Raw genomic sequence first — 27,654 nt, forward strand, 5'->3', positions numbered from 1 at the left:
ATTGCCTCGTTTTTTATTTTGAATAGTCAAATTCACAAAAAATGTGTTTTAATTCATTGTGTCTCTACCAGTCTAAACCCATTCCTACTAATAAATGGTACGTATGGTTTGTCGGTCAAAATATTACCGAAGCTCTTATAGACACATAATTTATCTAGACGAAACACGGTTGGACAGTCACGATGTAGTCAATTTCAGTTGGGTTAACAATAGTAAAATTTGCTGTTTTAATGGGCCATGTTCCAAAAGGAAACGCAATGTAATAGTACACGTTGGAAGCAACGGTTTCGTGGCCTAATGCTTTATTAATATCTGCTAAAAAAATTAAAAACTGTGTAGCTATTTATCATGAAGATATGACAGCATAATTATTTAAAAAGTGGTTTGAGGAACAGCTTTCACCCAACTCCCCACCACAGTGAATAATCGTTATGGAAAACTACTACCGCTTGCGGCAACTTCTTAAGTAACCAAATGTAGTAGAACAAGGCTTAAATTTGAGCAAAAAATATTATTCCTGTCAGCGATCGTAAAAAAGGCCCAACAAATAAAGAATCGCTTACTGTTATTAAGGGTCTAAAGCTAGAGAAAAAACTGTGCTGGATATGTTATCAAAGAAGATTTTGGAATTGAAATTTTCTTTTTTTCTTTTGTTTTTTTCTCGAATAATTTATTTGCCTTTATGGTTTTTTTTTGAAATTTTGTTTTCCAGAAAAAAACGAATAGGGTTCAAAAAGGGATAGTTCGCGTCTGGTTCCCCATTTAAACGAAATTCTCTTTCATACAGATACATTTTACAGTATACTTTTTAAGTATTATGGAAAATAATAAATTTATAAAATGAGGTAACTACGCCTATGGTAGATCAAACAAAATTGTCGGCAAGGATTTTTATAATCTGCAATTTATATTGGAAGAACTATACAATTTCTTACATAACACTTCTTTAGGAAACTGCTCAGATAATAACAAGATTGTAAATCGTATTTTTCCATCATGTTGTCAATACTGGCAGAAGGGCAGCCACTGCGTTCTTCTTTCCATCACACTTCTTTTATACACCGCATAAATGTCACGATGAAACAGTTAATAGATTATAGTCGAGGAGGGACTATATAAGTGTAGATACGCTGAATGTCAACCCCAATAATGTATTAAATAAATATACCGAAAAAAAAAATAACATTGATTTCATAAGATCAGCATCTTTTGAATAATTTATAAATTAGAATTAAAATATCGATTGTTTCTATGATAAATTCAGATAGTGTTTAGGTAAAATCATTTGAAAAGTGAATAATACTTGGATTGTTAGTTACAACCATATTTTGCTTTGATATAAATATTTTAATATCTAATAATCTTGTTTCGCAATATAGATATATTTATTTTTCTTGCGATTGTGTTGTTTCAAATTGATATCTATATTTATATTTTAATTATGTAACTATTACATTAACCGATAGTAATTTCAAACTATGCAGAGTTATGATAAAATAATAAAATTCATAAAACGCACAACGTTCCTGTCTAAAGAAATATTTTTGACCTCACTAAATGAGCCCCCAAAAAAGTGAGAAGTCATCAAATGTATTGGAAAATTTCATTCATATAGAGGCTATTATATTAAAATTTGTTTTATGTTTATACAAAAAAATTGTAGAAAATATCTAATGGCTCAGCTTATAGTTTTCCCTGTACTATATCCTATCTATCTTGATACCGCCCCTCCACTACCTTGAAATCTGGAAAAATAGCTCGCCCTGTTGACAGACAGAAATTTTTATTGCTTTGTGAATTTGTTCTGGTTTTTTAAAAATCGCCTCCTAATCTATTTTCTTAAGTTTAAGTGACGGTAATCAGTTATTAATTATGAAAATTGCTTTTTAAAGTAAAGTCGAAGTAAATTGCAAAGGTTATTTATCATAAATTACACACTTCTTTATAAAGTTTTTATCATTATCAAATATATCTTGAACATTTATTTGTTGAAGTTATTGTTTGTTTAAGTAAAATACACACACTTCGCCAAAGAAGTATCGCATCCTAGACCAGTTCCATGAATAAACAAAATATTGCGTTACCATAACAACGAACAATAACCTACTAGAAGTGTCAGTGTGAAGTTTGACGTCAAAAATGTAAACCAGAGTTACACAATAAATTAATAAATTAAAAGATGTCCACCGAAATTGTGAAAATCGAAAAATTGGAGTATCGAGCCATCATCAAGTACCTGTATTTAAAAGGGTTAAGAGGTAAACAGATTTACGACGATATGATTAATACCCTTGGTGACCAATGTCCTTTATATGCGACTGCGAAAAATTGGACTGCAAGCTTCAAAAGAGGTAAATTTTCCATTGAAGATGATGACCGATCGGGAAGGCCAGTTTCTGTGTCAGTTCCCGAAAATATCGATGCAGTTCATATGACATTATTTTATCAGACCGTCGAATTGAGCTAAAACGGATATCTGAAGCACTGAATATTTCCTACGAACGCGTTCATCATATAGTTCACGTCAATTTGGACATGAAAAAAATTGCTGCAAAATGCATCCCCAAATGTTTGAATGTTGACCAAAAGCGTGCAAGGGTAAAAGCATCGCGTCCGATCTGTGCTCGATGTAGACTTCTTAAACCGAATTGTTACTATGGATGAAACTTGGGTAGATTTCTATGATCCAGAAACAAAATAACACTCGATGGAATGGCGAGACTCTGGTTCTCCAAGACCTAAGAAGTTTCGTGTCCAAAAATCTGCTGGAAAAGTTCTTGCTTCAGTTTTTTGGGATTACCATGAAGTAATTACGATTGATTTTTTTATGAGGGTAGAACAATAACTGGAGATTACTATTCGACATTGCTGACCACTAAAAAAATTAAAGAGAGAAGACGCTGAAAGCTATCCAAAGGTGTTTTAATTTTGCAAGACAACGTCTCTGCATACTAATCTCAGGTATACATGCAAAAAATTCGTGATTTAGGGTTTGAATAACTAGAACACCCACTTATTCACCAGATTTGGCTCTGTCCGACTATCAGGTCGTAAATTTTCTTCCATCGAAGAGGTGATAAAAACTATGGAGGTTTGGTTTGGAGAGCAATAAGAAACATTTTTTGCAGAATAAATGTATCCAATTAAGAGGAGCATATGTTGAGTAATGAAATATTTTGACATTGAAATTTTGTTTGGTTCTTTAGTAGGCTAAGAATTTTTCAATATATCTTCGTAGTTAATATACTGAATACACTGTTTACACCACCACTACACCAACATTCACAATTACACTGTCTGACGCACGCTTCGATAACAAAGTTATCGTTTTCAAGGACTGAAGGTAAGTTCACGTGCGTCGGACAGTGTAATTGTGAGTGTAAACAGTGTAAACAGTCTATTCAGTATGAATATCGTCAACGGTTCCACAAATTCCAACTCAACTATAATGGTTGATCATTGTAATTAGTTAGAATAACTATTACTATTTATAAGACTATTTTCAGATAGCCTCAACTGTTTTCTGAATTTGAAGTAATAGTGATAACAGACAGAAAGTATTATAAAAGTAATATATTGCATACATCACTCAGAAATTGAAAAATTATATCCGTATAATACATTTTTTTTTTTAAACTGAATAAATTAAATTTATCAACTTGAGCTCTAATCACATCACGACAACGCCGTGGCATATTTTTGATACAATCTTCCAAGTAATTTTGGTCCAAATTTTATCACTCAGTCATTAATACCAGTCCCGGCAGCGTACAGGCCAGTCAAAACCTACAATATTTAGCTCTTGAATATACTGGTCTACTATTTCTAGTGACATGGGGAAGTACATAAACAAAATTTGGACTCCTCCGTGAAAAGTACATTAACCCATTACTCATTGTGGTTTTATTCTGTATATTTTATTTTATTTGTTTTATCTTTATTTAGTAATTTTTATGTTTGTTTTTCAGTTTTCAGTAACAATTTTTTGACAATAAAGTATTTCTCTCTTTCTCCAATTTTGAATGTCAGTTCGCATCTTCTCGTGCGAATCTTAAATTAGTTGCAAGGTGCTCCCTGGTCAGTTGAAGAGCAGTGTCAGCTGCTTCTACATTTCCTAAAACAGTTCTCTTAATTTGTTAAGTTTGACGAAAAACAGGATCAACGTATCAATCTCAAATTTCTCGCTTTGTCAGGTTTCGGAATGCTGCGAAAAGGAGTTCGTAAAAAACGACCCGAGGTGTGAAAGAACAACTCATGGATTTTGCACCAGGACAATGCACCTGCCCATAACGCGCTATCTGGGAAGCAGTATTAGTCCAGTAAGCGCACACCAGCGCTTGAACACCCGCCGTATTCACAAGATTTGGTACTGTGCGACTATTTTTATTTCCGAAGATAAATGGAAACGGTAAAACAAAAAACGGCAGAACTCCTAAGACCCTTCACCAAAAAAGATTTCCAGCACTGCTTCGATTAATGGAAAAAACGTATGGAAAGGTGTGTGGCGAGGGAGGGAAGTAACCAGTTATTTAATAGCCAGACCTCGTATATTGGCAACATATTTCTGTGTCCGTCTTCAATAGAAGCAATTATTCTACTAATTTGAATTGAATCGAATTGAATCAATATCAATTTTAAAGGGACCAATAAAACAAAAACTTTGTTTTCTCGATATGTACCAAACAATAACTGATATGAAATAACCACCAATTAATATTTCAACTTTTGTGTAGATTAGTAGCCGACGTAATCATGACAACTTCAAACATCCATATTTGTTCATAATGGTGATCAAGAAGTACATTAACTTTGAATTATTTAACTATAATTCTATGATACTATATAAATTTAAACATTCAACATGCCTACTCGAACTTCTACTGTGAGAAGCATTTGAATTTTTTCAATCTTCGTAACCCAAACCTAATTAATTCCTCAACATGTTTAGAAATTATTCAACACAAAGATGAAGTTGGAAAAAGCTGCATGAATATTTATATGCGGAGCTACGAACGTTCGAATTCTAAAAAGTATGAAAACATTTCCGCTCACGTGAAAATGTCATTAACTACATAGTCAAGTTATTTCATTAAAAGGAATATTCGATAAAGGAATTACAAATTCGGATAAAATTCCGGCAAAATCTTCTCATCCAATCTTCATTTGTGAGATAACGTTATGTAAGTATTTTAATTTAATAATTAAAGTCACCTCAATGATTATATCATTGCAACCAATGGAACCTTGAAACACACCTAAGCTGCTAAATCTCCTTATAATTATTTCAATTGAGTGTAGTGAATATTGAAATAAGCGTAGTTGGATACTTGGAACTTTTCACTAATGTATATAATTTATTTAAATCGCTGATAAACAAGCCACCAATTATTTCAAAACAAATTCCTCGAAAAATTCAATAATAAAAATAAAACAAAGAAATAAAAAGATCTCCCTAGAAATTGGTTCTATAAAAACTATATAAAAAAATCGCTGTAAAACGTAGAAAAACAATATCAAGAGTTTCCAAGAACCGCCGCACCTACCAAACTCAATATCTTTATTCATAACTGAATAGAATCGGCTTCACGGTTCATGTCGTAGACGAGTTCATACCATTATAAATATAATTTATCGATCGTGTTTGGATGCTGAATAGTGTTTCGTTCACTCTAAGATGAGGTATAATTGACAACAAATATATAAAACAAGGACTGGCGATTATTTAATTATGAAGATAGATTTAAGAGAAAAACGTACAAGAAAATATAGTAGTTACTAAAATAAAATTATGAATATATTAGTTAGTATTCTAGTTAAGAAATAACCTCATATAGTAAGTTTAGTTTAGTGGAATGTCCCAAATTTGTATTCTGGTATTTGAAGCATCATGTGGTTATTTAATTTATGTCCACAACTAAGAACCAATGTCTCCATTGCATCTAAGGCTTTAGATGAATGTTCAGTTTTAGTTTAATTTAGTTTTAACATCCAGTATAAAACGAAAAAATAATATCTATATAGATCGAAACGATATTTGTGAGATATGTAAACAGCTTATTATTGAGATTCAATAATTTTGGAATTTTAGACATAAAAGGGTAAAAAAGGTTCGAAATCGAAAAAAATCTCACTATTACGAATAGATTCTTATCCGAAGGTTTCTGCTTTTGCGTTTCCAAATAAAGTCTTTTAATTGCTCCTGTCCACATCCTTGATAAAGTATATCCTTATCATCATTTCATAATAATTATGAATTTCTTGGTACTCAAAATGCAAATATTAATGCATGCAGAAGTTGACATTAAAAATTCAGGATTAGTTTTGTGACTAATTAATTAGAATACAAGTATTATTGAAAAAAATTGTTTTTGATAAAAATCATACCTATTTCCGGAACTGATTATACACTTGTAGGCCAAACACGGATGTACGTATATTTTTTGTCGAGTCTCTCGAGGCATAAATATTCAACATGCTTTTTCAGCAGCTCACGGCACTGCTGGATTATTTTCGACCATGTTCTTGCATTAATTAGCTTCATCCTGAACAAAATGAGAATAATTTTATTCGAGTTGGATCAAAGTGATAAACAACAGGAAGTAAAAGTAAATCATAACGACGTTGTTCCGTTGAGAATAATAGAAATCAAATCATCAAAAACTTATTCGGTTGAGCTTTTTTTACGAATTCAATTACTCGCTGCTTATTCTTCTAGATTGGAAATCGATTGACTCAAGATTCGACAAATAGAAGTTGTATGGTAACCACCATCCTGTAATACTAAATGGTCTTTGTACAACTACCAATCGAAAAGAATGATCATTCAGTTTGCGTTTTTATCATTATGTAATAAATCAGATTATTCAATCTCCAAAATTTCCTGGCACTTTAAAGAATGCTGGACCATACGGAGTACATTTAAAACAACATGTACATAAATATATTTGACAATATATCATTTTAAAAAAAATTTTAATCAAAAATCTTTATCTTCAAGTGTTGAATCTGGTTCAAAAAAAAAACAAAAACTGTTTACATAGAAATACGAACAGAGATTTCGTCATCACTGTCATTTTCTCTTGCTGTAAACATTTATATACTAAAGGTTTTTTATAGTTGATATATCTTAAAATCCCGCATTCATACGTCTAAGAAAAACATTTTAAGCCTGACATGGGCGCTGAGACTGTCATCAAATGATTTACAAAGTGCGGTATCATCCATTTTTATAAAGGAGAGGCCATACCACGATGGACCGCCTCGTTTTTATTAATACAGGAATAATAGTTCAATACAAATACTCCACAAACACTGGTTGAATTTAAAATAAGTAAGTCTCTCCTTTTTCGAAATAGATTTATCAATAACTAATTCATTGAAATTTGGTCGCCGTAAAAGAATTCATAGGACTAAATTCAATTTTGTATATTTTGTATTTAATAGGGACGGTTTCACTATCAACCATTTTCCATAATCATATCTATTCTCAACAAAACCTTTTTTTAATAAATACACTCTTTTTAGCAATTCCCCAAACTTTTTAATCCTTCTAAATGATAGTTGGTGCCTTTTTCCTGAAAATAGGCGTTTACGTATGTGATAACGTCTTTGTCTAATAAAAATATCTTTCCTATAAGTGAAACTTTAAGGGTAGATAACAAGAAAGCAACGCTGGAGGGTAGATCTGTTAAATACGGTAGAAGGTCAACCAACTGGAAGTGCAGCTCTTGAATTTTCCTTCAATCCAATTCTTTCTTCAATTTTACAATTTTTACCCTATCCAGCAATGATGTCTAATACTCTTCTACTGATTTATCTTTTTGGAAAAGTAGAGATCTTCATCGACCACGCTAGTACAAACGTTGTGAATCCAATTCTCGCAGAGCTGACAGCCTACCCAGGTTTCTGACGATGTCAAAAAATCCAAGCAAATGTCATCTTTATCATTATTCTTTTGTTTTTTGGCTAAATGTTCAAAAATTTTGCTTGTTTTTAGTTTCTTTTTAGGGCAATGATAATTAGGATTTGATATTTCCAGGCTTTTTCGAATTTTCCATTTCATTTTTAAAAGGAGTTGAGATAATGGCTGTTTTTCCTCGCCAGTATCGTTTCCTTTTTTCAGTTCGTTGAACAGAAGAAATGGGCGACAGATTACGGCATGCTGCTCGAATGGAGGCTTCATAATTATACGAACATCAGGTTTAGGTTCTGAAACGGTTGTTTTATCTACTCTTGATGTGACATGTTCGTAAAATTCGATAATAAACTCTATTCTAGGTGGAGGAGAAGATATCGTTGTTGGAGATACATTTCTGACTGTAACACTCCTCCAGATTGAGGACCTTCGGCTTCTGATACTCTTTGATGTTATATTTCGTATGCTCGTAGTTTGCGCAGAAGCAAAATCAGCATCATTATAATTACTTTGGTTATAGGGCTACATACCACATTTTCTATAGCATGCGCAAATATATTTCCCAACTTATATTGAGTTGAGGTCGGAAACTCTTCAGATATCCATTCTATGTCACCGAATAAGTATCACATTTTTATTTCTTTCACTATAACAATTTTTTTTATTTCTCCAAACCAAACATCCGCAGGTTTCTTTTTACTGTGGTCTTGATTGCTAGATTTTGAAATGAATATTAGTTTACGTGTAATGAAATTCGTGAACGACAAAACTTATCTTGAAATTAATCTCTTATCTTTTAAATTTATAATATCATTCTTTATATTCTCTAATTTTGACTTGTTAATCAATATTTGGTATTCCTACGTATTTATTTGTCCGCGACAAATAGTTTGTATTTGTTTGAAGATGCTTCAGACATAATACCTGCCCATAACATGGAATAAAATTCACCAAGAATACTTCAAAGCTCTATTGGATTTATTGAAAGATCAACATACAAGATCAAAAAGATATTGTGCAGTATATGCGTTTTCCTCAACGATTTCTTTGTTCGAAAATTGTATGCGAAAGATCAAGACCAAATCCTTAAAAGATGTGGGAAATGCAGAAAAGGATGAAAGTGCCAGAAATTGAGTGCCATAAATTTCAAGAGATTCATATATTTAGGGATAGAATGACGCAACAAAGTTCGCCGTTTCAAAGAAAATGAATAAAAAGTTTAGCTAAAATGTGACATTTCATCACATAATATCTCGTACGAATAAAATGATAGAGGTCAAAACAGTAGCCTTATGTTGGTATTTCCTCATAAATTTGAATTTAATTTAGTGATTTGGATGGATAAAATGCACGGTATGAATTATATCATGAATATTTACTATGAGAGATTCAAAACAGTTTTTGTGGATTTCTATCCTCCTTTAAGGTGCCTCCTGCTACGAATATAAAAATTGAATTCTATATACTGCACAAAAATCGTTAAAAACATTTTAACATTTACGAGAGCAGCTTGTCGGAAAAGTAATTTTCCAATGAAAATGATACTTGAATATATACGTATACTATAAAATGTTCCACTTTTCTTATCGCTATCATAAACCGAAATATGTCTCAGTGAGAAATATTTCCACGTAAAATTAATTGGAGACGCTGTTTCTAAGTGGAACAATACGTAAACCCTAATTGTATAGTTTATGCAACTACCTACCGGTATCACAAAACATGGAAAAATACATTTTTATGCCTAAAATCGATTTTATTCATCAATGTAATATCCCGTAGAGCGATAGGACCCTTCCAACCGTTCTCTAACTTCTCGATGCCGTGCTTGTAGAAGGATCTGTCTTTTTAACCGGAACATTTTTTGAGATCAGTGAATAGCCAGTAGTCACTGGGGATCATATCTGGAATATTTCAATTTACCGACTTGTGAATCGGTGCATTCTTGGTGAAACAGTGGTTTTTCTTCGACATACGGCAGTTTTTCCTTATTTTTGCATTCAAATGATCCAACAACTCTATGTTATTTTCGTTATTGATTTTTTACCATACCATAACCCTCCTAGTTGACTATTGTGCCTTTGGACGCTTAGAAGGAGGTTCACCGGTGTAGTCCATTCAGAAGACGTTGTTTTGATTCCGAAGTGAAGTAATGGATCCATGTTTCATTCATTATCACAAATCGACGCAAAAATTTCTGATTTATTACATATAAACTTGGCCAAATACTGCTTTGAATCATGTTGTTATTTTTGATCGACGCAGGCACACACTTTGAACAAAGCTTTTTCGTGATCAAATGGTCATGCATAACACACCGCACTCTGATATCTTTACCGCCTCAGCTATCTCACACAGTTTTATTTCACGATTAGATATTACCAATTTGTGGACTTTTTTGATATTTTCTCTTACCTCAACTGGAAGACCAGAACGTTCGCCATCATCGGTGTCTGTATGACCACTTTTGAGTCCACCAAACCAATAATAAATGGTTCTTTTCGATGGAGCAAAGTCCGGATAAACTTTTGAAGCCAATATTTAGCTTCTATAGAATTGTTTTGATCAAGAAGCATTGATAAATTAACACACTAAAATGGTTTGAGTCCATTGTTCTGACTAATCGATATTTTATGAAATTTTACACAGTCATAGTCTTTTGAAACATCATATGGATTTGACAATGAAAGCGCCATCTAGGTGTCAGTCACACAACTTATTGTGGCTATAGGTTAAAAAAAATAGGTATATTAAAAATTGGTTATATTAGTTGAAAGATAATAGTTAACATAATATATTTAACTTTCCTAGCCAAAGTAAAATTAAATATGATAAATTATAATAGTAAACGTAGAGGACGTTTCTTAACCAAAACTTTTAATCCATATAAAATTTATTAAAATCTACTAGCCATATGCCATACGGGGTTAATCTTTTGAATCTACGTCGGATAAAAGGTTCTACCACTAAGTTTTTGGCCAATTGATTGGGGCAAGAATGAAATTTTTCATTGAACTTTTCACTGGTCGCTTTAATTTCTTCTCTAACCGAGAGCACTTGTAGATCCCTAGCAATGAAGTTATTGGACACACACCAACTTTTGGCTGAAATCTCTCGATAATATTTATGTTTAATATAGACGCTGAACCTCACAGCTGGATTCCATATATGGAAATATGTTTTAAATATTGTCTTGAATACCCATAACTTATTCTTAATAGATCGTTGCGATTTTCCACCAATTATCCAATATAGTTGTCTAAGTTCAATCCCATGCACGTCGACGATTAGCTTGCAATATCTACTTAGGTTATGAAAACATTGCCAGAATTTCCACACGACCCAACACTACTCGTAGTTTGATTGTTGCTCTTTTTACCATGAACTATTGAGTAAAATGGTTTAGAGTAATAAGTAATTTCTGGAAGCGTTGGTGATATTCATACTGAACACACCTAACCACGTTATCGTTTTCAGAGACTGAAGATAAGATAAGAAGCTTAGTCTCTGTAGTTTTTGCACGGTTGTTGATCTCCCTCTTATGTGTTGAAACCATTTGTACATTTTCCCTATTTATTGCAAATTTACCCTTCGGAATTACTTTTATAACTTATTTTTTAGTTTTTTTCCGGTTCATCTAGACACTCTATTTATTTTTATTTTAATGTCCTATGACATGGTTTTGTTTTATTATTCAGTCTTCTTTTCTCAATATTTTTTATTTTGTTATCAATCCATTTTCTTTTTGTTTTTCTAATTGTTCAATTGCACTTTTAGTTGCGTCTTATATATATATATATATATATATATATATATATATATATATATATATATATATATATACATATATATATATATAATATTAATAAAATATGTTTTGCATGGAAATCATATATATCTAAAAATATTGAAAAAAAGCCGAGATATGTACTTAAAAAGCTATGAAATCAAATTTAATTACGATTTTTTTTATTCACCGACACAGATGTTAAAGATTCTGTTGCTTAGAACGATATTTATTGAACTGTTGTTACTGGTGTTACTGAATCAAATTTAAAGTTTGACTAGTTATAATCACTTCATTTCAGTTCAATTTAATTTTGTAATTTCCGGTTATTGAAATTTCCCTATTCCCACCTTGCTGTTTTATTGAAATGAGTAACTACCAGCAACAACTAATATTGTCGCGGAAATGTTACGAAAGCTATTCCGGTATATTAATGTGTAACTGGGTGATTTGGAGATATAGCAATTTCCCTCTCTAATTTAATTGATTCGATTTGAACATACATTATCGTGAACAAACATCATTTGTTAATACTCCATTGCTTTCAGATTTATTTCTTCAAATATTCGAAACATGTAGTTTCTTGACGATGAAGAACACTTTCAAATTGACGTACAGAAACATAGTTTTCCCCAATAACTATATTGGATGGCGAGCGTATTCCTAAAATAGTCTGAATTCTATATTCCTGTTATTCCGAGATGGTGATATTCGTTGACAACAAAAATGACATTAGTAATGTTTATCCGTACTTTAAGACGAAATTGAATGATTCTTATACGAAGAAAGAACTTAATTCACTTTTATACTTTTTATATATATACTTTTATACAAACTGCTTAAACTACCTTCGCTTTCCCAAAATAAAATTATACATTCATCCAATATAATTGAATCAAATTACAAAACTAAACAAATTTTTCAAGAAACCAAATATAAAAGTTGATACTAATCAAATATAAAGCTCATGAGTCAATATTTCATATTTTTGCCGAAAAAATGATCATCTATAATAAAATCGGTGGATCGATGTACATAATCTCATATAAACCACGATTTCTCCATCATTAACACTTTCTACCCCTTCGTGTTCTGAATTAGCAGATGTTATGAGGATATGATGTTGAAATTCTCCTATCTTAGATTTTCGTTGCTTTAGAAGTCTAATCTTTAAATTAACCTGCATCCTATATATGATTTACGATGTTTCGTACATTTCCCTTCCTGTTAATCCTTAACGTACATACATTTTCAAAATGATGGATTCGATTTTAAATCAATCGATCTTCCTATTGAAGCGTTCTAAATTTAACACGTACCTTGAATATTTTACGATAAAAGCTTGTCATTACGTTATAAACTGAATTAACTATAAATTTCTACAGCATGGTATTTTAAAACTGTTTAGGTGAATACGAAATGAGCTTCCATTTGTTGAATTGCATCTGTATGAAAAATATAGAGTTAGTTATAATAATTATGTCGCCAATCAAAACATAAAATGAATAGTTATTATTAATTCACTGGTAGACAAAAACCATCGTAGAAAGAATCTACTGACGTAATAACAAATTAAAGTATCTATTTGTGGCTAATTTTATTTTCTCCTTTTATATTATATATCCTCTTCTAGAAAACCAGAAGTTATCACTCATTTCGGCTGGATCCTATCGCACCGAATTTCTACTGATATCCTGGTGGAACGTCTCACTTTGCTCGTAGCTGACGGCTCCGAAATCAGTAAATAAAGGTGAATGGAAAGGAAGAAAATGAATTTTCAATGACATTCGGCATCCTATCAATTTATAGTCATTTAAAAGTTCAATAACTATCTCTTCGTAGGTTATATCCATATTGTTCCCCAAAATCTAATCACCACAAATACGAATGCGAAGCTCTAAGTTCTAGCGTGATAAGCTTTTCTGTAGAATTTACTTTGCACAGAAAGTTTCCAATTTGTCCCCCAATTAAAATATCATTCTCTAAATTGGTGCCTGGTCTCTGGTACTTAAATCCTTTCATCAGTACTAGTCGTAAATTGGCAAGTCCTGGTTTTATCTTGCGAATCCATAGACGCCGTGGGTACTAGTAAATTTACATTATGAGGAGCATGTGTTACGGCAGATTCAAAATTTGGACTCTCTACTTTACGTTTGGAATTGCAAAAGTCCCGCTTCTTAACTTCCTTTTCATCCGCCGAACCAATGACATGCTACAGATGACACAGTACCCATGGAAAGTCCATTAGTACTTTCACCAAAAGACCATTTTGTGTAAATGAGACTTGATGTCGTTACTGCTACACCAATATTGGAAATTATCATAAGTATAACTTAAATTCATTTTTCATAGATGCTATTAATATATGAATTGATATTTATTGAATTATAGGAATGGCAAAAAGTTTTCAAATTTGTTCCGTGTGCAAGTGCATTTTAACAAGTAAAGACTCTATCCTTATCTAACATTGACAATCGAATTGTGTAATTTTATGGTGAAGAAGCAATAAGCAAATAACGTATAGTGAACACCATCTTTTTCAATCAGATGAGAAATCTTGTAAGAGCTGGAATTGAGCACAGCACAAACTCATAGGATGTGGATGTGAAGCCTCTCATGTCTTTAGTATTATCATTTACAGGTGAAACAACTCAACTTCATTTCGTCACCACAAAAAAGCAACTATATATTAGATCGTTATCAACCAAGAAATTTTATGTAAATTCATCATAATCACATTCTGGAATTAATGCAGAACTTTATTGTTTGAATAAGTTACGCGACGACATGTCATCCTCTTGTAGACTAATTCCAGGAGGATTTTGTTACAATAAAGCAGGAATTGTTGCAACTGTTCATATGGAAATTGTAGAGCCTCTTCGCATGCAGTTAATTTGGCTAATAGTTCGTCTTTTCTAGAATTCAGGACCTGATTTCTAACAACAAAACAGGTTAAAAAAATTGGGTTACGATCAATATCTGAGTACCCATGAAGATTATGTCGTACAATGTAATGTTGTGAATTAAACAGAAACTAAATGAAATAACAAAACCGACAATGTATTTTCCAAAATAATTTCATGTACTCCGTGGAATTATTTCTATTTCCACTATTGTCATATAATGATATCGATTTTGTAATACAAACAACTGAAATTTTTGTTATTAATCATTTTTTAGCGTGTAGACGAAAAACTCTTGCTCCCTCAAATTTATGCAGAGCAAACAATTTCCTTTAACCGTCAAGCTCTTGTTACTAAATTTCCAAATTTTTGTTTACTCAAGCTGGAAATGTGAACTCATCAATGTTTCAATACAGGTTTTTCGTGTAAAAATTATGGTTTACCGGAATGAGAGAAAAGTATTTTATGAAAAAGCTGTAATTTAATAACGCTCGTAAACATTAGCTAGATGAAATTTTTCTTATTAAGTTCGAGCAAATATGGAATCCAACCACAATACTTAAAAAAAAACAATGATCCATGTGCAGAGCTTCTGGAAACTTTATATCGTCAATAACGCCTTATTTTTAATGGATCCTCAAATTTTATGATGTTCGAAAGCACTGTTTGAAAAATATACCTACTGACTACTACAGCTGTTAGAAACAGGTCAGGTCAGCGACCTTTCTTCTATGCTCTAAGCTGCCCAAGTTGTTGATCAACTCTGAACCGCCTATAAGTCGTATTGAGTCGAGCATCTTTAGGGTATGCTTGGAATCCGAGCTCTAAATGTGCAAGCATTACTCCAAAAATTGATGGATATGGGCCTTGTAGAGGATTAGAAGCTGTTGCGCCCCTCTTAAAGAGGGCTTCAAGTTTTTGTGAAGCTTTCTTGGCTAAATGGGCCACGTGATTATGCCAGGACATATCACTTCCAACCTCAATACCCAACAAGCGAATTTGTGATGATGGTGATATTTTATGTCCAAACAAGGTGAGCTGCAGTGCCAGCCTTATTTGTAATAATAGCAACCTGAGTCTTAAAAAAACAGATCAAGTCTTTATTCAATTTTTTTGTCGTAAGTTTTTTGTGACTATTGTAAAATTGGCCGACGTTATACGAGTATTAGAACTAATATATTAGTCAGATTTATTAGAAATTTTATTGAAAATGGCATCAGAAACACGGAGGAAACTAATAATGAATCACCGCAGCGAAAGTACAAATTATCGTATAATTATAAACTCGAATTGATTATAATACACCAATTGATATAAACATTTCATAATTATAAATAAAGGAGGTAACTGTAAAGTATAGTGAAGATAAGATGTAGTGAAGAATCAGCCAAATTCACACATAATCACAATCATTATGATGATGATGATGATTATCATCAATCCAGTGACAAATAAATGAGCGTTATATTAAAACAAATTACGCGATAGTCCTTTGTATATCTTATTATATTGTTCAATCATATATACGAGTATATATCAAACACAATCACTCAATGTGCACATGCTTCAAATTTTTTAATGAATTTATCACTTGACATTTGTATGTTTCATACGGTCTCCGTTGATAAAAAGTAATTTGAAGTGAGAGTGATGTAACTTGAAGAGATTTCCAGTAGGGACAGGATATCAGGAAAATTGTCAGTGACAAATTCATTCGTTAATATCGAAACTAAAAGACGGGAATTCCTAAATTAAATTCAACTAGACATAATCAATCTTCAAAATGTAGAATAAACGTGGAACGTGACCCCATACCTGCGAATATTAAATATAAATTTCATGACGTATGAATTAGTCAATATGAATTTTTTGAAGCTTTTGAAATCAACATACAGTGTAATCCGTTCAGTAAAAGTTTGAATTGAAATTTCTCATATCTTGTTTTTGATGACAAAACATGATTAAAATTGTAATGTTCGAAAATGGGGTCCTATTTTGGGTCATAAAAAGTCAGAAAAATTATTATTTCCAAATTGTTATTTCCAAATTCTTATCCATTTTTCTAATTATGATAAGATTGTTAATTGATTTTGTAAATAAAAAAAATAATACACTAAACTACTCACTGATACTTAACACACTTATTCCATTACTCCAAAGTGTTCACTATGACATCAAATTATTTACTGACTACTACAGCTGTTAGAAATTCGTTTTTAAACACTATCTCAATTTCCAAAATCTTCGAATTCCTGGAAATCCCTAATTTGCCGTAAAAAGGAAAAAAGTCCTCCTTGAAAATTGTACACCACGTACAAACTATCGTACAGATACTTTCTATAGTTATTTATGTGTTTATTGAATTAAATTTATATTTAAATATTTCAACTCAATGTAATTAATTATACAATGTGTATTTTATGCCAATAAACAGTGTATATAATGTGAGCAAGCTGTAAAAACAATACAAAGAAATCGCCTTATAACAAAACATAATGTAACTAGACCTTCTGGAAAATGTAGCCGGTGCATCCGCCAAACTTTAGATTATAATAACATAGTAGAACAGAACAGCTTCGCGGTCTCTATCAGTGGACGAGTTCGTAACAATACATATAGAAACGAACAATTGAAAAAATAACAGTTGAACAATTGAATATCATAATTCAAACAATTGTTGAAAATTATGAAAAATTTTTAACAAACTGGAAAGAGACAGCTGTGTTCTTCGATTAAAGTTTATGAAAAAACCCTAGATAACAACATGAAACCAAACACTAAATGAGGCAAACGTAGAAGTGTACAAGATCACGTATTTACCATTAAACAAATTATAGATAAAGCTGGCCGACGAGGTACAGACACATTTTTTGTCCAAATTTGACTACTGATTTCTGGCTGTTCACAAATCTCAAACCATTCATACGTAAAAAATGATTTCCATAGAACGAAGAGGTGATAGCAGCCGTGTCAGAATGTTTGGACAGTTTTCCAGACACTTACTTCCAGGATGAAATTCATAAATTAGGACGTGAATTTGTTTCAAACCATATAATTTTGTTTCTCATATTGGGAGACCAAACTTGTTCAATAGCCAAGTAGGTAACACAACTGTTGCCTTCTAAAGAAAAATGTCTGTAACAAGAATAGTTTTCTCAAATTATTCATTTTGAATGAAATTACTCACAGTAGAAGAAATTTTATAATTTCAATTGAATTCGATTCTCATTTTTAGCAATTAATAAGTTTGAAGGTTATACCTTGCATGAATCTTGCTAGTTTTCATTTAATTAAATCACGTGTGCTTGGATGCAAGAGGACGTACAAACAGTTATAAAGTCATTATGTCGTTATGCCGCCAGTTTTGAAAAGTTTGACGCTTTAGGTGAAATTTCAACCCGGGAAAAAGTCAAACTATGCATGGACTCTCAACTAACGATAAAGCGATTTTCATTGTTATTTGTTATCAAATTCTGCAACGTTGACGCGAAACGAATACCGAGTAAAACGTTAACATAACTAAACTTCAACAATGTTTATTAATTCAATAAGATTTATGGTACGTCCCTATATTCACAAATTTGGCAATAAAGGATACATCAAAGCCAGAAATATTTTGCAAGTGGTCTACGAGGAAAAAACTTTCTAAACCTGTGGTCTTGTTTACCTATAAAATTCCGGAGACATATTTAGAAACGAAATAGTCGGTTATTTACTGTTTTAATTCGGTGTGGGAGATATTTTTTGAAGCAAAAATGGAAAAGTGGAGGGTTTAATATGTAAAAAAATTGTGAAATCCTTAATAAGTATTAGTATTGTCTAGAGATATCGATTATATTCATTAACACGTCTATATTAGCTCCACCTGTATATGTTTTTGTGAGCTTGTTTGTTTGGAACTCCCCTTGTGGCTTATTACTGTTAGTATATCCCACCACTTTAATTGCGATCGTTTATTGAGCGGGCAACGGCGTCAACCTCCGGATTCGCCGGTCGTAGGTTCAAATCCCGTTCACGCGGGAAAAAAATGAGGCGTTTTTTCCATATTTCTCGTACATAGAGTGCCCGACGCAATTATACCAGTATTTTTCGTTCATTATTCTCTCCAATTTATATTAAAAAATATGTATTCTAAACTTTTTAGTTTGGAGTGCTTTAAAAGCGATTTTTTTCAGTTTTTTTTTAACTATATTTATAATTTTACATGTTCTCGTAGCCAATATTTATAGTGTGATTTTGTTCATTATTGAATAATATCCTCTAAGTATTATCGTGGTCATTTGCTTGTAATAATGTCAAAGAAGTTTTGATAATCACTCTGAAATTATCAGTTTGGAAAGAAATTTGTTTCGGTTTCTTCATCGAATTATCTATTAGAATGTAGAAGAATCACATTTTCGGGGTATTATAACTGTTATTATTTTCGACAGGGGGCTAGAACAAAAAAGACCTAAATAGTTACTATAAATCTTATAGCTCAAGCTCCCTAAAATGCCACTATTTGTCCTATGGAAATTTTAAAGTAGCACTATGCCCTATATTTATCACTTTTACCTTGATTATTCTTATCTCCCCATATATAATGATTCTGGAAAAATATGTTTAGGAAAATGATTTAATTCAGCGTCACTGCTAATAGCAGCTCAGTGATTTGCAAACCATGAAAGATCCTTAGAATGCGAAATGTTTATAAACAGATATGGCTTGGACTTTCTTCATACCGAACTTAGACCTCTGACCTTCAACTTTGAAGTATCGAAGAAATTCACTTCAATGGTGTGGAATCGTCTGTTGGGCTATGATTATGATGATACTTGTGCTTATTTCTCAATATCACTCTCTATCAGAGGCAATAGCATCGATACCTTCAACAAATATTGGAACCTTATCTAATTCCTCACTGACAAAATAAGAGTTTCCATCAATATCATGCTTGTCCACATCCAGCCAGACAAATCTAAGACTACTTCGAAGAGACTTGAAGTTGGCTTCTAAGTTCCCCGAATTAGTCCTCCTCAAAGTATTATACTTTTCGACATAATAAAGTTTGTATAGAATAAGATGCTGCAGAAGAGTGTTGATCACTTGATTATTTGTTAATGTTAATAATTCACCTATTATGAGCTTCCTGATCTACAAGTAAAAAATTTCATTCTCACTAAGTGCTTAGTTTTCCCAACATAATGACGGATAAGCTGATTTACTGGTACCGTCCGCTCCCACTATCATCGACGTGTCTAAATCTACTCAAATCAGTGTGTCAGCTGGGACTAACCCATTTTGATGGGGTCTATTAAACTCATCTGTACACGCTTATATTACCTCACAAACTCGATTGCGGACGATATAGATAGATGTAACAGAAGGAAACGATTACTATAGGATGTGTCACATTAAACTAAAATAATTCATCTCTTGAAATCTCATTACCTTTCATAATTAGGTAGCTAAACTAACAAATAATTTTAAAGTTACATTTCTGATACTTGAAACTGTCTAAATATTCAATATATATGTTAGAATCTATAGTATTAAGCAACTATCATTTTATCTAATCTTTGTTTAGAACTATGCATAAGGTAAAATACGGGAAATGGACAGTTTTGAACTGCGTACTACTGAGAGTATCATGGTGGTAGATAGTCGTGGTGCAAATAGTTCTAATCTGCATAAGACGCCACATTTCATTTACTCAGTCGATTGTTTATCTATGACGGCTACGCAGCGCTTATTTCTTGCGCGGCTTAAAGTTGATCGACATAGAGCTATGACTAATGAGTAAAAACTTCAGATCCACTAGAAACATACTGCATAAGAAGCACCTTGTGCCGATTCTCATTATAACAACACCAGAAAGTATTGAAAGTATAAGAGAAGCGGTAGCTAGAAACCCAGGACGGTAAGCTAGACGAAGCTAAGACGAAACCAGAACTAAGAAGTCGATAAATCCCCGTGAAACATATTTGGTTCTAGTAGAAAGTAACAACATGACATGTGGCAAACACTTGACGCATGTTTCCTGGTCAGATTATATCACGTTTCAGCAATTGATCTTTTGAAAAGAGTTTTGAGTTATGCATTCGAAATGATGGACATTATTTTTCACAAATAACTGAATTGGTAAACATTTTGTTTCTGTTTCATCTATATTTTGTTTGAGCTCCTAAGCTTGTTTGGACATTCAATAGCCTTCAAGGCCGCTTGGCTATCGCAGAAAATGTAAAAGTGCGTTATAGAGAGGTTTCTATTTACACACTTCTCAGCATACGTTTATTGTAAGTAACTCTATCAGAAAAATAGTATATGAGCTTGCATTTTAATCTAAAAAGGCCAAATCCAGGCTTTTGCGCTAGCTTCGTAGCATCTATATATCAGAAAAAGCATTGCAACCTTGCGAAAGATTATTGGCGATCGTTGATTACCAGTTTGTATGAGATGTCTGTGTCCATCATACTACTAATTTAGTTCATTGGTTTGTCACTGCTTTCTAGCTTTATCGATTGGAGAATCCTCAGGTGACCTGTCAAATTCTCTGGCATTTTACCGGTGAGAGTTCTGTCAAAGTTTTAATAAAGGTAACAAAATGTCGATGTCAAAATCAGGTTTATAGGTTCGTAAGGTGTTTCCAGCTTTTCCACCTTTTTTTATTTATTTTTAACGTTGTCCTCTTTAAAAAGCTAGTGGCGTCCAATTCAATATTTTATTCAATTTTATTTAAGGCCGAGAATACTTTTCCTGAGGAAGAATCTCCTGCCGGGGAAGAAGATTATAAATTGGCTACTATTATTTATTTGTTCCTCATACTTAAAAATGCATAGTCTGTTTTTGTCAAAGCAGTTGAATCAATTTCTCATCAATGGATGGATGGAGGTAATCTGTATTGCCCACAAACTAAATTTGAGGTCGGCTTTCATGTAGATTCATTCACTTGAAGTGCTAACTATCGTGTGAAACATAAACAAATAAACAAATAAAAATTTAATAAAAACGTACAACGAGTAGTGTTTGGTGGTTATTTTATCTTTCTTTTAGTCTACTACAACTGATTTTAATTTTTTGAAACTCTAGCCTTTGTTTTAACTGTAGTCGAATAATTGAGATGGTTTTTAAAAAGCTTCCACACTGTATAATAATGTCTTGTTAAGTTTTAGAGAACCATAATTAAGAAATCTTCTCGTACACGTGTAAATAAATATTGTTGTTAGATTTTATGGGTGCAAATGATGATTATAACATTTTCCAGTTATGTTGCATCGTAATTGAACACGTGGTGCTTTGCTGAAGTCTCAATTCGAATTGCATGTTTAAACGTGTTGGTTACGTTAGATATCTTCACGTTAAACTTGTGAATACAATGTGGAAATTGTGTGTGTTAAATTACTTAGAATGTCTGTGCACACCACCGTGAATATTATTCCGGCAGGCAGAATGTACCAACAATGTAACATTAATTGATTCATGAGGTAGGATAGGTCGATTGCACTTCACAGATTAACAGGAAGAAGTTACGGGAAAGTCGAAATTCAATATATCAACTGAAAAGTAGAAGAAACTTGAGACAAATATGAATATACGAAACCAATAAAGAAATTTTATAAAATACAACTACCCTCTCACTTTCATTGAATTTAAGCGTCCTCTTCCATTCAGTTTTTTTTCAATGCTCAATTTTTTCAGTTCACGTCAAGAATTTTTCGATTTTATTAAAATTACAATTCTTCGGAAGATTCTTGGTAAGGTTTTGTTACCAGAATCCTATGCCTCTGAGTGTTATAGTGTATTCAACATCAAATTTCCTCGATGGTATTTCATATATTTTGAAGTAAAATACTGAACTCTGCATTTATTTACAGGTAGTTACTGGGGATCGTGTCGGAGCAAGTGAAATTCTTCTGGAATTAATGGTGAGAATCGCATCTCATCCAGATCAATGGGACAGAGTCCACAAAATTTTACGTGAGTAAATTACATTGATGACATTTGTACACTTCAATTCGAAATAATTCTAAAAGATATTCTGTCAGAAACAAATAACAAACCATCCAATATTTCAAATTCAAACTAGAAACGTTATGTTGTACCTAACTCCATTCTTGATTTTTTTCTGAAAAAAGCGAACAGTATCACTTATTGACCTATCAAAAACACAAACTGATATAATATTTTAAATATTTTGCTAGTGCTAGCGACTTTTATTAAAAGTTGTCTTTGTCACACGAACTTTGTGATGATTTTTATTTGTTTTGATACAAAAAAAAAAACGATTATTTTGTTTCAGTCACATCCAGTTTTGTTGTGACTCTTTCCTGACATCATTTACGTGTGTTTATTTAGGCGACTGTATACCGATTGCATTTAACTAAGTTACGTCTGTTACATTGTAAAAGGCTAATACTCTTCTAGGAGTCTAGATCTGCTGAATGTATCAACCTAAGTAAGAACAATCTACGAATACTAACAGAAGTTCTATCAGGGCACTGTCACCTCAACAAACACCTCAAGGTAATAGACTCAGCAGATAATGCGGCGTGCAGATTTTGTTGCCCAGAGCACAAAACTCCAGAGCACCACACCTGGGAGCGCTCCAAATAGAAGACGAAGATCTCTGGCATCCTGTCAACACTGGGTTCTCCAGCATCGCAGCAAGAAATGGAGACACAATAGATCCTTTGGGTTGCAGTGTATAAGAGACCCCAAATCTATACATACATTGTAAATTTGCCGCGAAAGTGTTCTAATAACTCAGAGGGTTTGTGTGTTTTACATCTCAACAGTTTCATTGGTCGTTTCCAAATATTCGAGGAGAATACAACAACCATTTACAGTTCATATATATAAAAGAAATTGGATATGGATATAATATCAATCAATCACTCTAAAAGTATGAAAACTCATAATCAAAATTGAGTTTGTTTCTTTTCTATATTTAGCAAGAAAATATTCAAACTTACTTTGTACATTTGTTACTGTTTGCTTAAATTTTAAATGGTAAATTCAAATCTTTACGCTCAAATTTTATGCATATAAAATATAATAAATAAACGTTACTTTATACATCCACTCGTATATACAAATATGAATTTAATTGAATTGAAAATCTGTTGAAAATCTTGTTTCACAGAAATTAGCGGAAGAAATTTCAGTGCCTTTTACTAAGTACAGGACTTCAATCAATCAATTCAACCCAAAACTCTACAACTTTTACTGTTGCATTGAAGCCTTCATTTTGAGAAATAAAATCTCAAAACAAATTGAACTTTTCAAACGATACTAATTCAGTTTCAAACCAATGAAGACCATTTTTCTTGAATATCTCAATTTTTTGGGTCAAAAGTCATATGGAGTTATATTGGTACCTGGAAGCCAAAAGGCATAAATGTCAACCAAAAATACTAGCCTAGCCATTACGAGGTGCTTCGACAAAATCATATTTTCATCGAGGAATATATCAATACTTCTTCTCTGTTCATCAAATGTGATACGACCCAGCCTCTTAACAGTCACCGAAGTTTAGTATGCAGAATGGATAGATCCTTATGATCGAATGTGCGTTACATTATTTCAAAAATTTGATCTTTCCACGAATTGTTTGCCACCATTTTTCTTTTTCTTCTGTTAGTGCCTATCTGGTTTGTATGTTGACGACTATGATGACTATTCCAACTGTGTTGGCTACTGCCGGAATAATTTGGTGGTGGTCAAGGCAAACTATTGCTCGAAACTTTAGATCCAAGTATTTTTTTCTCCATCCCGGTCCTCTATGACCGCGTATTTTGCTTTTAAAATTCAGCTATATCGATTTTCATTCTTTGTTACGTGATCCAAATACTCCTGCTATTTTGTTGTTATTATTGATCTCACATGAGTCTTTTCAGTACTACTGTAGATCCATGATATTCATAATATCCTTCTATAAAACCACATCTGAAAAAGTGCCAGTTTCCAGTCAAAGAAAGTAGTTCTTCCATTGTAAAAGTATTTAATCGATCTACTAATTAATTTCACTTTCCCCATACAAAAGAACCGATAATATTACCACTTTCACTATCACCAATTCTTGTTTCGAAATATCCCGAGATAATTGATATATCCTTCTTGGGAATGGTTTTTATTATATTTTTAAAACATCGTTATAGAATTCCATTATTACTTTCTCTAACTTGTCTGCAGTAGAGTATTATTCTCTCTGGAACTTCGCCATTTTTTGTTATCAATGACTACTAAGCCATTTACATTTCTCCGTTGTTTTTCTATGGCATCTCACTCACTTTATCTGTAGAGTTTCTTGTCATTTCTTCAATTCCATTATAGGTTTTGTTTTCTCCTATTTTTATTTATTCTAAAAATCGCAAATATACCAAACTGACAAAATTATATACAGTAACAAGATTCAAACTCTGCTTAAATATAATCCGCGCTTCTCGACAATTTATTATTCACACTGTAGGTAATTCATCGCCCATTTTTTCTTGCAGAGAATATTTTGTAAACAACGAAAACGTTTAATAAACGGTAAACTGAAACTTCGATACGACATTGGTTTTTTCTCATACCTACTAGACAAACACAAAATGTAAATAGAGGTAATATAACTTGAGAGGTTTCATCCGAAATATCCATGGAATGAGGTTAGCCATCTATAACCAAACATCTGTCCTTGCATAAAATGAACACGGGAACGGACATATATAGGAATGCTAATGCATCATATTTGAACGGGAATATGTATCCAAATACGCAGTTTGAAGTGTTTTATTTCTCGGTCCATATATAGAATGTCAGTTCAGATGTGTTTCCAATATACTATTTCAATTGAATATTGTTTATCGAGAAATAACATTTGGAAAGCTTTTCAGTTTTTCTTTACAAATACGTGAGACGAAATCCTAAATTTCAATCCGAATATCCCAGCTGGAAGTAATATTGTTAACACTGCAAAATTTTCCAATTATAGAGTCAGGGTTTGTTAATTTGTATTATCCTAAGTCACCTCTGCTACGGGGCGTGAAATTAAGTCAGAATCTCTGCTCTATCACCATAAATCCCTGGGATACCTTTATCATAAAAAGAATTCAAATCTCTCACAATCAACTGGCTCGGATAATTTAATGAGTTTCTAGCTAATGAAATTATCAGAAGTTTAATTAGAATATAACCATCCAAGGCCGGTCTTGTCAGAGTATGATAAATTGGTAAAGGTTATTCAATTTATTAATAACTATAAATCATTCATGTTATATAATTATTGAGAAATTTGTGAATCGTAAGAGTTTACAGTCAAAATTCGCACAGTATGAGACCACTCGACGCAATGTTTTGTTTCTCTTCAAGCAAAGATGATATTTTAAACCAATAATTGATCTTAAAAGTCAAACTCGTGAAGTGATCGATTTTAAATATGGACTCCACACGATTTAATAATCCAATTGAAGATTAATACGATGAACGAACGCATCGTCCATTATGTCATATTATGTATACCATACATGCGGGGATTTTAAGATGTTTCAAAATCTTCTTCCCATTTTTCCTTTTGTTTTTTCTAGGGCATTAGAAATGTATTTATCATCCATTTATTCACTTCCTTTATCTTTTCCTTTCCTGGCCTAGTATATTTGATTATATATATATATATATGTTGTATTTGTTTTCCTATATATGTTATTTGTTCGTTACAAGTTTTGCTTGGTCTGTCTTTCCTTCTTCTTCTTCCTATAGTTTTTACGTTTCATATTCATTTTGTTAGTCTATATTGTTCCATCCTTGTTAAATATCCAAACCAGTACAAGATTCTCTTATTTATTTGTTTTTCTGTTGAAAATTGTTTCTAATAATTACATTTTTTGTTCTATTTATCCTAAATTTGCGTAAGTACTTCATCTCGATTGCTTTTTCTCTAGTATTTTAATTTTATTGTTAGTACCCATGATTCACATCCGTACGTCAGTGTTGGAATTGTTATTGTTTTGTAAACGCTCAGTTTTTCTTTCTTCGTTACCTCCTTCTTATTGAACACTGTTTTATTCAATTGATAGTATATATTTGTTGATTTTTTATTCTGTTCGTAGCCTCCGTTTCTATCTGTTATTACTATTTCTTCTTTTGCTACCAAACTTTGTTTCTATTTTTCTCGTTTGTAGTTTTTCTATATATTCTATCCAAATTTTTGTTAATGCTTCAATCTTTATATGATTTTTGTCATAATTACGATGTCGTCTGTATATAGTAAACCTTCTAAGTTTATTGGAATCATGCTGAGATATCCTATGTTCGTTTATAGGTGTCTTGTCTTCCAAAGGACAGAATGAGACAAATAAAATGGTTATTCTCAAGAGAAACTAGATAGAATTATTAACAAAACGATTTTGATTGATATGATGAAGGCAAGTGGAAAAAATGTAGAACGACAGATGATTTTAGAAAATATTAAAGTAGCTGTCACTGATGAAAAAGCAAAAGAATGACAACGAAGAAGTTGAAGAGACAATATAACGGATACAATAACATTCAAAGAGTCGTGGAGAATTTTTTTAAAAATTGGAACCTTTCCATAAATCTTCTATTGTTCACTGTAATATATGTAATTGGTGCTTCTATATATTCAAGTGGAAGTATAATACCCATTCCGTCGTCATTATTCCTCTTAATGCTCTTAATCAATCTATTTTCGTCCACTTTACTTCTCAACTGATTAACTGCAACCTTATAAAACACTGAATTCCGAAATGTGTCGAAATATTTCAGCACATATGTAGAAAAAATGTGTTAACTAAGAAAACTATCCCCTGTTCATATATATGATTGTAAAAATAATTTCTTCTCATTTTGTGCAATAAATCCGTGTTTGTGGGAAATGGAAACACCTGGCGTGAGAAAAGCTAACTCACACATGAGCCTTCGGAATATCTCATCATTGAACTGCTGCACTTGAACAATGCTATTGCTAGTGTTTTAAAAAGTAGACAACATCATCGGTGAGTGCCCTGGTGACATTAAAGATTAACAAATTATCGAGTAAAGTTGAAAACTTAGAGGTTACATGCCTGATT

General features: G+C 32.3%; 1 protein-coding gene across 1 annotated transcript in view; it reads left to right on the top strand.

Annotated features, from left to right (window-relative positions):
* LOC130896186 (uncharacterized) overlaps positions 1-27,654 on the top strand; it is a 184,039-nt gene that overhangs the window by 148,900 nt on the left and 7,485 nt on the right. Inside the window, exon 4 of the mRNA XM_057804104.1 lies at positions 22,459-22,561. Coding sequence (XP_057660087.1) covers positions 22,459-22,561 — 103 coding nt within the window. The remainder of the gene's footprint in view (positions 1-22,458; positions 22,562-27,654) is intronic.

Source organism: Diorhabda carinulata, chromosome 7 (genome assembly GCF_026250575.1).
Source record: "Diorhabda carinulata isolate Delta chromosome 7, icDioCari1.1, whole genome shotgun sequence".
In the NCBI taxonomy this organism is placed as follows: domain Eukaryota; kingdom Metazoa; phylum Arthropoda; class Insecta; order Coleoptera; family Chrysomelidae; genus Diorhabda; species Diorhabda carinulata.